The sequence below is a fragment of the Salvelinus sp. IW2-2015 genome, unplaced genomic scaffold, assembly GCF_002910315.2.
Source record: "Salvelinus sp. IW2-2015 unplaced genomic scaffold, ASM291031v2 Un_scaffold1526, whole genome shotgun sequence".
NCBI lineage: Eukaryota > Metazoa > Chordata > Actinopteri > Salmoniformes > Salmonidae > Salvelinus > Salvelinus sp. IW2-2015.
Window position 1 is genome coordinate 102658 of NW_019942965.1, and position 11775 is coordinate 114432.

Genomic DNA, 11775 nt, shown 5'->3' on the forward strand with positions numbered 1-11775 from the left:
TTGTGAAGATGCTGGAGGAAACAGGTACAAAAGTATCTATATCCACAGTAAAACGAGTCCTATATCGACGTAACCTAAAAGGCCGCCCTCAGCAAGGAAGAAGCCACTGCCTCCAAAACCGCCATAAAAAAAGCAACTGCACATGGGGACAAAGATCGTACTTTTTGTAGAAAATGCCCTCTGGTCTGATGAAACAAAAATAGAACTGTTTGGTCATAATGACCATCGTTATGTTTGGAGGAAAAAGGGGGAGGCTTGCAAGCTGAAGAACACCATCCCAAATGTGAAGCACGGGGTGGCAGCGTCATGTTGTGGGGGTGCTTTGCTGCAGGAGGGACTGGTGCACTTCACAAAATAGATGGCATCATGAGGTAGCAAAATTATGTGGATATATTGAAAGCAACATTCCAAGACATCAGTCAGGAAGTTAAAGCTTGGTCGCAAATGGGTCTCCAAATGGACAATGACCCCAAGCATACTTCCAAAGGTGTGGCAAAATGGCTTAAGGACAACAAAGTCAAGATGCTGGGTGGCCATCACAAAGCCCTGACATCAATCACATAGAACATTTGTGGGCAGAACTGAAAAAGTGTGTGCGAGCAAGGGAGGCCTACAAACCTGACTCAGTTACACCAGCTCTGTCAGGAGGAATGGGACCAAAATTCACCCAACTTATTGTGGGATGCTTGTGGAAGGCTACCCAAAACGTTTGACCCAAGTTAAACAATGTAAAGGCAATGCTACCAAATACTAATTGAGTGTATGTAAAACTTCTGACCCAGGGGAATGTGATGAAATAAATAAAAGCTGAAATAAATAATTCTCTATTATTCTGACATTTCACATTCTTAAAATAAAGTGGTGATCCTAACTGACCTAAGACAGGGAATTTTTACTAGGGATTAAATGTCAGGAATTGTGAAAAACTGAGATTAAATGTATTTGGCTAAGGTGTATGTAATCTTCCGACTTCAACTGTACATTTGCACATCATTTTAGCTATCGATGTGACGTTTGGCGATGCCTAATCAGTCAGTTCTGTACCTGCCTGGCTGAGTGGCAGTGTGGGTGGAATGCGCAAGTTCGCCTGGCAACCAGAGTGCAAAACATGTGAGGAAATAAAACTCGGTAGTAGGCCTGGAAATTAATTTGCAAAACCAATATATTTTTCTAATATTTTTCATATTAACATATTTTATAATTTTCTGTTCTCCTCTCATTTTAATTCACGCACTTTTCAAGTACCAACTTGCCAAAATGTCTGATTTTCAAGGTATTCCAGTACTTGAATTTCAGAGTGTCAAATTCAAGTACTTTAAGCACCTTGTGATTAGATTTGTTGAATGTGCTCCAATCCAGTGACGTTTTATCCCACGGTCTGCATTCCATGGACCTCTTTACCTCATCTATCCCCATTATCTCCCCGTTCTCTTTCCAGGAGATCAAAGTCATTTAAAAAATGTTTTTGTCCAGTCCTATAAACACCCAAACAGCCTACCCGACCGCTCGGAGGCGCCCGCTGGGTCCTAAAGCACACCCAACCTCGTCTTGTATCAAAAATGCAATTTCAGAATGTGGGGGGGACATGTCCCSAGTGAAAGCTGCGCCCCTGGGTATCATAAAGRTGGTTTTTATTTGTGAACTTCTTCTGATAGTCTTTCGTCAAAGTTCTCCATGTTTGTTGTCAGATAGTTGAGTTATTGGCAGATCGCAACCAACTGACAAGTGCATACACCGTCACCTACTGTACTGGAGTGTGATGCCAGTCAYGACCAGTCTATATCACTATATTCTCTTAACTAACCCAGAATTTCGGACAAAATAAAACAATTCCCTACAAACTCATCACMTCCACCCAAAATACCACCCAATCCCCATTCCCGTCCAACCTCTCTGACCCTGTCAAACAACCTCTCCCTTTCAATACATGTTCCACTGTTTCCTCTAACATACAGCATTACACATTCCAGTACCATGTTTTCCTATCAATGTCAAAGAGGAAATCCATCCTGTATGCCCTAATCTCAAACTACACAACATAACGTCCTCCYTTCTGTTCCCATTACATACTACTATAACAATGTCTGCCCTTACTACTTTCATCCCATTGTCTCTGCCAGCAATCTAACCCATTTTTCCTAACCCATATTTTAATTCCCCCTCTACCTAACTGTACCTGTATATCCACCATATTATTTTTCAYATCTTTTTTTGCTATTATTTCTACTATATTATTTCCATTAACTCCCATATGAGCCGGAAAGGAAGTTGTCTTTACACAGGATGTACCGACCCCACCTACCRTCAACCAGTCATGTCAATGCGGAACTATATGGAGCTATAAGCCAAGCATCAAGGAGTTCTTCTCCCTAAATTCCCTTTCCCCTTCTTGTCTCACTCACTCAATTGTGTTCTGTAACCCTGAAAACTCGCCATAATGAGCCGTTTCAAACGATAACTCTTTGAGAATAAACTGTTCTCTACGCGAGACGCGCATCACTTTTCACTTGTTATGTATTTTGACTATAAAATAGGTGTGTCTTTCTTGACTGTGATGAGGGCTTGGAAAATAAGAGCATCTAAATGAACCAAACAAGGCTATGCCTATGCACAGCCACATGCTTCTACAAGCAAGTGCCACTGCTGAGGTTACTGCCTTTTTCAAGATTGTGTTCCACGATATAATATCACCAGTTGATATTACGGTTTCAATAAATCAATCCTAAATGGCACTTGTTTTTTTATTGACTGAATTAACACTGAGTTTACACACTGTTCAAAGGCACTTCAATCTTTTGTGTTGCCCATTCACCCTCTGAATGGCACACATACACAATCCATGTCTCACTTGTCTTAAAAATACTTCTTTAACCTGTACCCCGCCTCTTCATCTACACTGATTGAAGTGGATTTAACAAGTGATAACAATGAGGGTTCATATCTTTCATCTGGATTCACCTGGTGAGTCTATGTCATGGAAAGAGAAGGTGTCCTTAATGTTATGTATGCTCAGTGTATATGGAGCAATTTAGCAATAATGTTTTGTTATCTGTAATGGTTATGATAAATTAAGCATTGTTGCACACTGTTGGAATATAGGACTAGATCAAGTGACCAATAATCCAATGTTATTGGTTACATACGCCAAATACAACAAGTGTAGACTTTACAGTGAAATGCTTATTTAGGAACCTATTCCCAACAATGCAGAGTTCAAAAGTAAGACAAATATTTGCTAAATAATAAATAAATGCACACATATTTTTGGGGGGCCTTGTGGTCTAAAAATATATATAATTTTTCATTAGTACTCAAAATGCTTCATCTTAATTACTTTGCACCCCTACTTTCAGACAAAGTCAGGCACCCAAGTGTGTGTGTGTGTGTGTGTGTGTGTGTGTGTGTGTGTGTGTGTGTGTGTGTGTGTGTGTGTGTGTGTGTGTGTGTGTGTGTGTCGCCATGTCGGAATACCTGTACTTGTGTTCTAGCTAAATAGTAGGCTGATTGGCTTTGTGAAAATATAAATGTGAAATGTCTATAATTAAGTAGGCCTATGCTTTAAATGCTAGGATGTCATAATAATTTCTACTTTTCATCTTGTAGAATTCACTGCAAACTATTGAAGGGAAAAAGCATCTTTTCAGATCCATGTGAGTTTGACATCTGATAATTAGATAGGAGGACAATCTGTACTAAAAGAAAGGAATGGCGGGCAACAAGTATGGGTGAGCCTAATATGTTGATATGTGTTGCTTACTGCATACATTTATACTAAACAGTTGGTTCTAAATAGTATGTAGTATGATTAGTACATAGAATGTACTTGTAGTAAGCAAGACCGATCATGGCATGCACAGTTAAGCAGATGTTATAGCAGGTAGGGTGCAGCGAAATGCTTCAATTGCCAGCTCCTCAACATTGCAGTAGAATTTCAAACAAATAGTCAAAACATTTAAGAAATCAAGAAATATCAGAACTAATCCAAATTACAATCCAAATAACACTATAGCAATAATTTAAATTGCAATCTCTGCATATGTCCATGGGATGATGCAATCTCTGCATATGTCCATGGGATGATGCAATCTCTGCATATGTCCATGGGATGATGTAATCTCTGCATATGTCCATGGGATGATGCAATCTCTGCATATGTCCACAAGATATACTATGCATTTCAGACACAGCCAGTGTGTGTGTGTGTGTGGGGGGGGAGGAAACTTTGGTTGGGCAGAATTGTAGAGTCAGTAAACCACAAGCAGCCTTTTGCCTTCTGTTTCTATTCTCAGTACAGCTGTATGTTCAGTCTGACAAGCATCAGGCATTCAAAAACCATTTACAGGAAAACATCTTTATTAAATGTTATAAACAGTCAAAATCATGTTATCAGGAAATTCGATGACATTTGAAGGAAAACAGATCAAAATGTGACGACCAAAGTATGAAAAATGACTGTTGCTTCTACATTGATAAAGTTTGATCATAAAGTTACTGGTCCCCTCCCCCACGTCAAACACTTGGATTCATTATTAAGTGGACAAGGTGACATCACCTTAACTCTCAATTTAATACGTACCGCCTTGTAACCAACATCAGAGAAGGTGTTTTACTGTAGAGTGTCAGCAAATATAATTAAAAGTTTACACTATGCAACTATGGCAAAGATACTTATATGTTTCCCCTTTCATCTGTGTCTGGTGTTAGCTAGTTACTGGCTAGCTAGGTCTTCATCTGTGTCTGGTGTTAGCTAGTTACTGGCTANAGGTCTTCATCTGTGTCTGGTGTTAGCTAGTTACTGGCTAGCGAGGTCTTCATCTGTGTCTGGTGTTAGCTAGTTACTGGCTAGCTAGGTCTTCAGTCAGCATTGAACCAAAGGGGGGAAGGATCATTCAAAACTCTGACGCAGTTGTCAAGTCAACACATCTGTCAGTGCTGCTGTGAACCGCATCGCAAGAGAAATGCAAATGGTGGATGTATAAATACAAGTTTACATCGGCTTGGCAATTATTACACATACTCATAGTCCATATTGAATTTTGCAGGGCCTTCTGTCCTTTGATTCAGGTAAGGCTGGCTGAAAGTGAAACACACTATCTGCGGCAGGGACCTTGCAGAGAGGTGTGGAAACAGCAGTGTGTCAAAAACAAATGGTGGTGGGTGTGAGTGTGCTTGTGTGTGAAACCCAGACTGAGTATCCCAGTCAAACGTGTGCATGCATGTGCTGTCACCCTGGGCATAGACGTCAATCTATTCCACATTGGTTCATTGAAATGACGTGGAAACAACGTTGATTTAACCAGTGTGTGCCCAGTGGTGTTTGTGTGTACACAGCAAATTATGGAGAGTCATTACAGCATAGTCACTATTATTTGACTCGAAAAGGGTAGCTTTAACTATTTTTTAAATTAAGTGACTGATTGTGACCACTAGAGTCAAAGCTAAACAAAGAGTTAATTCAAATAGTGTTCATAAGTATTTCTAGAGTAAATGTGATCCCGCCCACAAATTAGCAGTTTAAATTTAGATTTTGCCGCCATTTATATTTTCTTCCTCGTATTCGACTCAGGCTGACACTGACAGAAGTAGTCTTTGCATTCAGGTAAGTAATATGGTTTTGAAATTCATATTTGGCCTAAGTCAACCATTTATCATTAGCTAGTTCCAAGCCAAATATTCATTATTACCTAGCAATCGATCGCTACAGCCTGTTTTTTTTACCAAGCCAGGCTTGGCGCCATTCTCAAAGCGTGGCTACCATTAGCTAGCTAGCTAATCATTTTAGCTCAGTTTGACAGAATGGACATACAAAGGTAGGTACTTGAAGCGGCTAAATTCCTATTTTTTTTATCATCACAGTTGAATAAATCAATAAACATTTGACAATTCGACACCAAATGTTTTGTAATGTTACTCTAACAAATAGCTAACATTAGCTACAAGGGTAACTTAGCTAGCTACAGCAGTTAGCTAATGTTACCTAGCTAATAGCTAATATTAGCTAGCATGGCCATTTATAGTAGCTAGCTAACGTTAACGTTCGCAAACTAGAATCACAGATAGAACAATGAGGGTTAGTTATACAAATATTTGCTAGAATACTCAAACCGAATTCAGGGTATAGTCTAGTTAAGGTCAGTCATTCATTCTATACACCACTTTGGCCCACGTGAGTGTTGCTTCTTTGGCTAGATAGATGGCTGCTTAGCTAGATGGCTGGATAGCTAGTAACGTTAGCTAGATGGCTACCAAAGCCACACGTCTAAGCTAGCTAAAAAGATAACCCAAACCTGCATTCGGTCTGAGAATTCAGTCATGGATGTGTGCCTGCGTAGCTATGATGTCGTTAACTGTGTCAGCAGTCGTTACTTTTATTAGGCGTGTGTGCCTTGTACTAGCTATGGAATCTAGAATGCAGCGAAGCCAAGGAGAGAGCAGGGAATACACAGCACTTTTCAAGTTGCAACTCTGTCTAACAAAACACTGCTGTTATTTACATGCTCCTCCTCAATCCGGCTTTGTGTATGTGAAGGTGACCGAGGAACATTAAATGTTACACAGTCTCTGCAACTGTTCAACTTTTCTTACAGATTCTAACATGCAGCAGTAACAAATTTGCTTCAGGTGGACAAAAGGTTTGTTTCTTTTTTGTCTGTCTTTATCTAGGCCCACTATTACAATGCAGAAGATGGGAGTGGCTACTTGGCGTGGAGAGTGAAGCACCTGCAAAAGGCGTCTGCAGAGGGAAGACTAAAGTCCCCTCGTAGATCACTAACAGGTGGGTCAGCTGGTTAGCAAACATAACTGTCTTTTATTTGTATGTRTATGGTTCATTCGGTTGAAGGGATTTTATGTATTCAGAATGCCATAGTGACAAAAACATAATCATGAGATGAATGAGCCGTAAATTATATGGGATGTTTCTATAGAGTGTAGAGAAAAATAAACATTGTTATGTCAGGTGTGAATGACATTACTCCTTACTACCCCAAACCATTATGAATAGAACAAATCTACCAGCACTGGGTAATGTGACAGACCCAGCCTACAGAGAGGGGGAAAACCTCACTGTTGGTGGTGGGCCAGTTTAGATCATGGAGAGAGGGGGAAGGATTCACACACTGAGTCACCGACACAGGCCTAGTCCCCAAATCCCCTCTCTGATGTGTCATTGACGTAAACTTCCACTTCAACAAACAGACAAACACTATTCTCTCTGACAACCTCAGTACCCCTGGCACACAGAACAGAAAACAACCCATTGCATCATGACCACTAACCACAGCCTGATCTGATGGCACCACACCCAGACTCTCACAGGCTAATAGATGATGTCACAGGTCAGGGGTCAGGGTTCAGAGTGTGCTGCTGAATCAGGAGGGCAGGACCTCGACGTAGTCTGATGCATCCACAACTAGACGTGAGAGAGAGAGTAAGAGGACACAAGTGAGAAGGTTATAAAGGATAGTGAACTGTCTGGACGGTATGTCTGAGCAGCTCTGATGAAGGTCTCGGGAACACTGAGAGATGGAACTGAAACTAACAGATGGAGAGACAAACTGTTTGTGTGTCGAGGTGTGTTACCTACTCTCATAATCAGGCACCTCTTCRATGATATTGGGGTCAGGAAGTTGAAGCAGAGTCTTTCTCTTGACTAAGTGGCACAGGTGCTGGACCAATCCCTGCCCTCGACACTTATAATGGTGGACCAGCTCCTCTAATGTCTTAAAGAACTTCTCCTCTACACCAGGTGTTGTCTACACACACACACACACACACACACAAACACAGACCATCAGAAACACAAACCATCAGAAACACACAGACACACACACAGACCATCAGAAACACACAGACACACACACAGACCATCAGAAACACACACACAGACCATCAGAAACACACAGACACACACACAGACTATCAGAAACACACACACACACAGACCATCAGAAACAAATCAAATTGTATTTGTCACATGCGCTGAATACAACAGGTGTAGACCTTCTCGTGAAATGCTTACTTACAAGCCCTTAACCAACAGTAAATAGAAATAGACACACAGGGTGTACCTGCAGGGTGTAGTTTCCAGTGTTGTTCTGGAGAATCCTGTAGGTATACACCACCTTCTGTCTACTGCAGAAACACAACACACACAGAAGAGGAGGACAGAGAGGGAACTGAATAACTTCTAATTCACTTTTATTTCCTGAGAGGGAACTTCATGTATGGTGATGGGGTGATACACACAAGCATAGCCGTGGGAAGTTGGGGTGTTGAGGGTGCTGAGCACCCCTTGATAAACCACAAAATAATAATTAATATATAAATATTTTTATACATTTAGTTTTTCCCCCACCATATGAGTGCACTAGCCCTGTATTACTCCTGTATGAGTCATCAGCAGAGCGGGGAGAATTTCCCCCCACCACCCCCAGTTCTTGACTTGGGCAGGAGCTCACTGGAGCTGAGTACCAGCACCTCAAATGTTCTACTSCTTGAGYTCCTGTTCCTCTTATAGAATAGTAGCTCAAAAGTATTGTGGAGCTCCTGCACCTAAAGATAAACAGTACCGCCATCCAACATGAGTACTGGAACCTATTTCAGTCCATGTCAAGCACTGGTTCTGACTAGTGTTCCCTAAAGCACCAAACCACCCCACAATATTAAAAGGTAGGATGAATTCTACAAAGCATTTATAAAATACTTGGAGGATGTATTGGTGTACATTTAACTTCCTACATTTAAAAAAAGAACAAAGAGTGTAATACTTACTAGACACACAGACACATGGCTGCTTGAATAGTTTCGCTGTCTCTGATGAGGTAGGCTCCGTTCTTCCCGTTCTTCCCAAGCCGATCCTCACACTCCAATTTACTGATTGCTCCGTGGTACACCACTAGAGCCGAAGCCATGGTAACTACCCCACCGGGGGGGGTCAACAGGAGGTCAACACCCTGCTTCTTCACTCCTTTCTTCTTGTTGTAGGATGCTTCTTCTCCTCCTTTCTTCTCTTTCTCTCCTCTCCCTCTGTTCTCTCTCTCCTCTCTCCAGAGCTCTCTCCTCTTTCCCTCCTCCCACCTGTCCTCTCCTCTCCCTCTGTTCTCTCTCTCCTCACCCCAGACCTCTCTCCTCTTTAACTCCTCTCCACCTGCCCTCTCCTCTCCCTGTGTTCTCTCTCTCCTCACCTCAGAGAGAGGCTAGCATTGGTAAAGTTACTCTCTGATAGATGATCCCTGCGATCAATCAATCAACCAATTCCTCCATTATCTGCATTGAGAGCAGAGACCGACACATAGACAGAGAGCCCACTGCAGCAGTGAGGTGAGCAGACATAGAGGCAGAATGTAATTATCTTCAAAGGTTGAATATCTCAAAGACACCTCTCCGGCCACAAGATTACAGGAAATGTGTGTGTGTGTGTGTGTGATAGAGAGAGAGAGAGAGGGTGAGAGAGAGATTGGTGGGTCCTAAACGGATTAGCTATTGAGAGAAAGACAGTGACAAACTTCAAGTCTTCATGTAAAGTGCCTTCAGAAAGTATTCACAGTTAAGACTTCTTCCACATTTTGTTGTGTTACAGCCTGAGTTTAAAATGGATTAAATGTAGATTTTTATTAATTTTTTGGGCCTCCCGGGTGGCGCAGTGGTCTAAGGCACTGCATCGCAGGAGTCGCCCAGAGGTTCTGGGTTCAAGCCCCTGGAACCCATTCTGGGTTCAAGCCCCTGGAACCCATTCTGGGTTCAAGCCAGAGGAGAGAGAGAACAGAGGGAGAGGAAAGAAAGAAAAGAAAGGAGGAGAAGAAGCATCCTACAACAAGAAGAAAGGAGTGAAGAAGCAGGGTGTTGACCTCCTGTTGACCCCCCCCCCCCGGTGGGGTAGTTACCATGGCCTCCCGGGTGGCGCAGTGGTCTAAGGCAGGAGTCGCCCAGAGATTCTGGGTTCAAGCCCAGGCTCTGCCGCAGCCGGCCGCGACCGGGAGGCCCATGGGGCTGCGAACAATTGGCCCAGCGTCGTGTGTGTCTGTTTCTGATGGTCTGTGTGTGTCTGTGTGTTTCTGATGGTCTGTGTGTGTCTGTCTGTTTCTGATGGTGTGTGTCTGTGTGTTTCTGATGGTCTGTGTGTGTGTTTCTGATGGTCTGTGTTTGTGTGTGTGTGTGTGTGTGTAGACAACACCTGGTGTAGAGGAGAAGTTCTTTAAGACATTAGAGGAGCTGGTCCACCATTATAAGTGTCGAGGGCAGGGATTGGTCCAGCACCTGTGCCACTTAGTCAAGTCCCTGACCCCAATATCATCGAAGAGGTGCCAATCCCTGCTTGTCATYGTTAAGGACTGGTGAATTTTTCAGGATAAAAAAGAAACGGAATGGCACAGGCAAAATCCTAGAGGAAAACCTGGTTCAGTCTGTTTTCCACCAGACACTGGGAAATTAATTCACCTTTCAGCAGGACAATAACCTAAAACCCAAGGCCAAATCTACACTGGAGTTGCTTACCAAGAAGACAGTGAATGTTCMTGAGTGGCYGAGTTACAGTTWTGACTTAAATCTACTTGAAAATCTATGGCAAGACCTGACAATGGTTGTCTAGCAATGATCAACAAYYAATTTGACAGAGCTTGAATAATTTAGAAAAKAATAATGGGCAAATGTTGTACAATCCAGTTGTGGAAAGCTCTTATGATTTACCCAGAAAGACTCACAGCTGTAATTGCTATGAAAGGTGCTTCTACAAAGTATTGACTCAGGGTTGTGAATTATGTAAGTTAGATATTTCTGTACTTCATTTTCAATACATTTTTWAAAAATGTGTCATTTTGGGTATTGTGTAGATGGGTGAGAGGAAAAATCTATTTAATCCATTTTGAATTCAGACTGTAACACAACAAAATGTGGAATAAGTCGGTATGAATACTTTCTGAAGGCACTATAGGTGTAAGCCTGTTTTCCCATTCTGTCGAGAAGCTTCCCTGGGCTGACCTACATTATCTGAGCTTCGTGGCATGCTCGCAGTTCCATTTCTTGCTCTGGTTCAAGCAGGCAAGAATTTATTTTTGATATGGGATATGCTTAAAGAAGTCAAGACTGTGTTTTATATCGTACAATCTATGAACTGCTTACCTATGGGTAACAAATGGACAAAGGAGTCACGGAAAACCTGGAAAAACTGTCTGGAGCCAGATGTGTCAAACTATACCCTTCTGTTAGTTACTAGGCAACGCGTGACRCTTTGTAGAAAAGGTGGGTTAGTGCTTTTACTGCTAGCCACTCTCCATAGAACCAATGTTGCCAACTTAGCGACTTTGTCGCTATATTTAGCGAGTATTCAGACCCCTCTAGCGACAAATTTAAATAAATAAAAAACGGCTAGCGACAAATCTAGCGACTTTTTCTGGTGTTATTGGAGACTTTTGGAGACTCTGACGTGAAAGCACATATCGTTCTTACTCTTCTCAACGAGCAGCGGGTGCTGCCATGGGCCCCACCCCTGTCCCAAAGCACTCACAGGCGGACTCCCTGTCCTCGCGCAGCAGTCCCTCCCAGCTGCCGTCAGAGCAGGAGATCTTCACCCCTCCTCGTCCAGACTGTAAATGAATCGCGCATGCGGGAAGCCGCCGCTGGCTGATCCCGCCCTGGCGGGATGTAAATGTAAAATGTTCTTTGTCTAAAATAAATCACTACCCAAAATATGAACAAAAAAAACAAAAAATGTAATTTAATTAAAATGTTTTTATTAAAAACGAAGTAACTCTTTTGGGTCACTTCTGCCGGTCCAAG

The 11775-nt window shown here is 42.2% G+C and overlaps 1 protein-coding gene across 1 annotated transcript; it reads right to left on the reverse strand.

The window, feature by feature from the left end:
• Positions 1-4384: 4384 nt before the first annotated feature.
• LOC112071123 (SH2 domain-containing protein 1B2-like) lies at positions 4385-9733 on the reverse strand. Its single transcript, XM_024138592.2, has 4 exons — positions 8773-9733; positions 8070-8133; positions 7586-7754; positions 4385-7411 (listed from the first exon to the last, which is right to left on the reverse strand). The coding sequence occupies exons 1-4, from the start codon at positions 8910-8912 to the stop codon at positions 7371-7373; spliced, it is 414 nt and encodes a 137-aa protein (XP_023994360.1). The 5' UTR covers positions 8913-9733; the 3' UTR covers positions 4385-7370.
• Positions 9734-11775: the final 2042 nt, after the last annotated feature.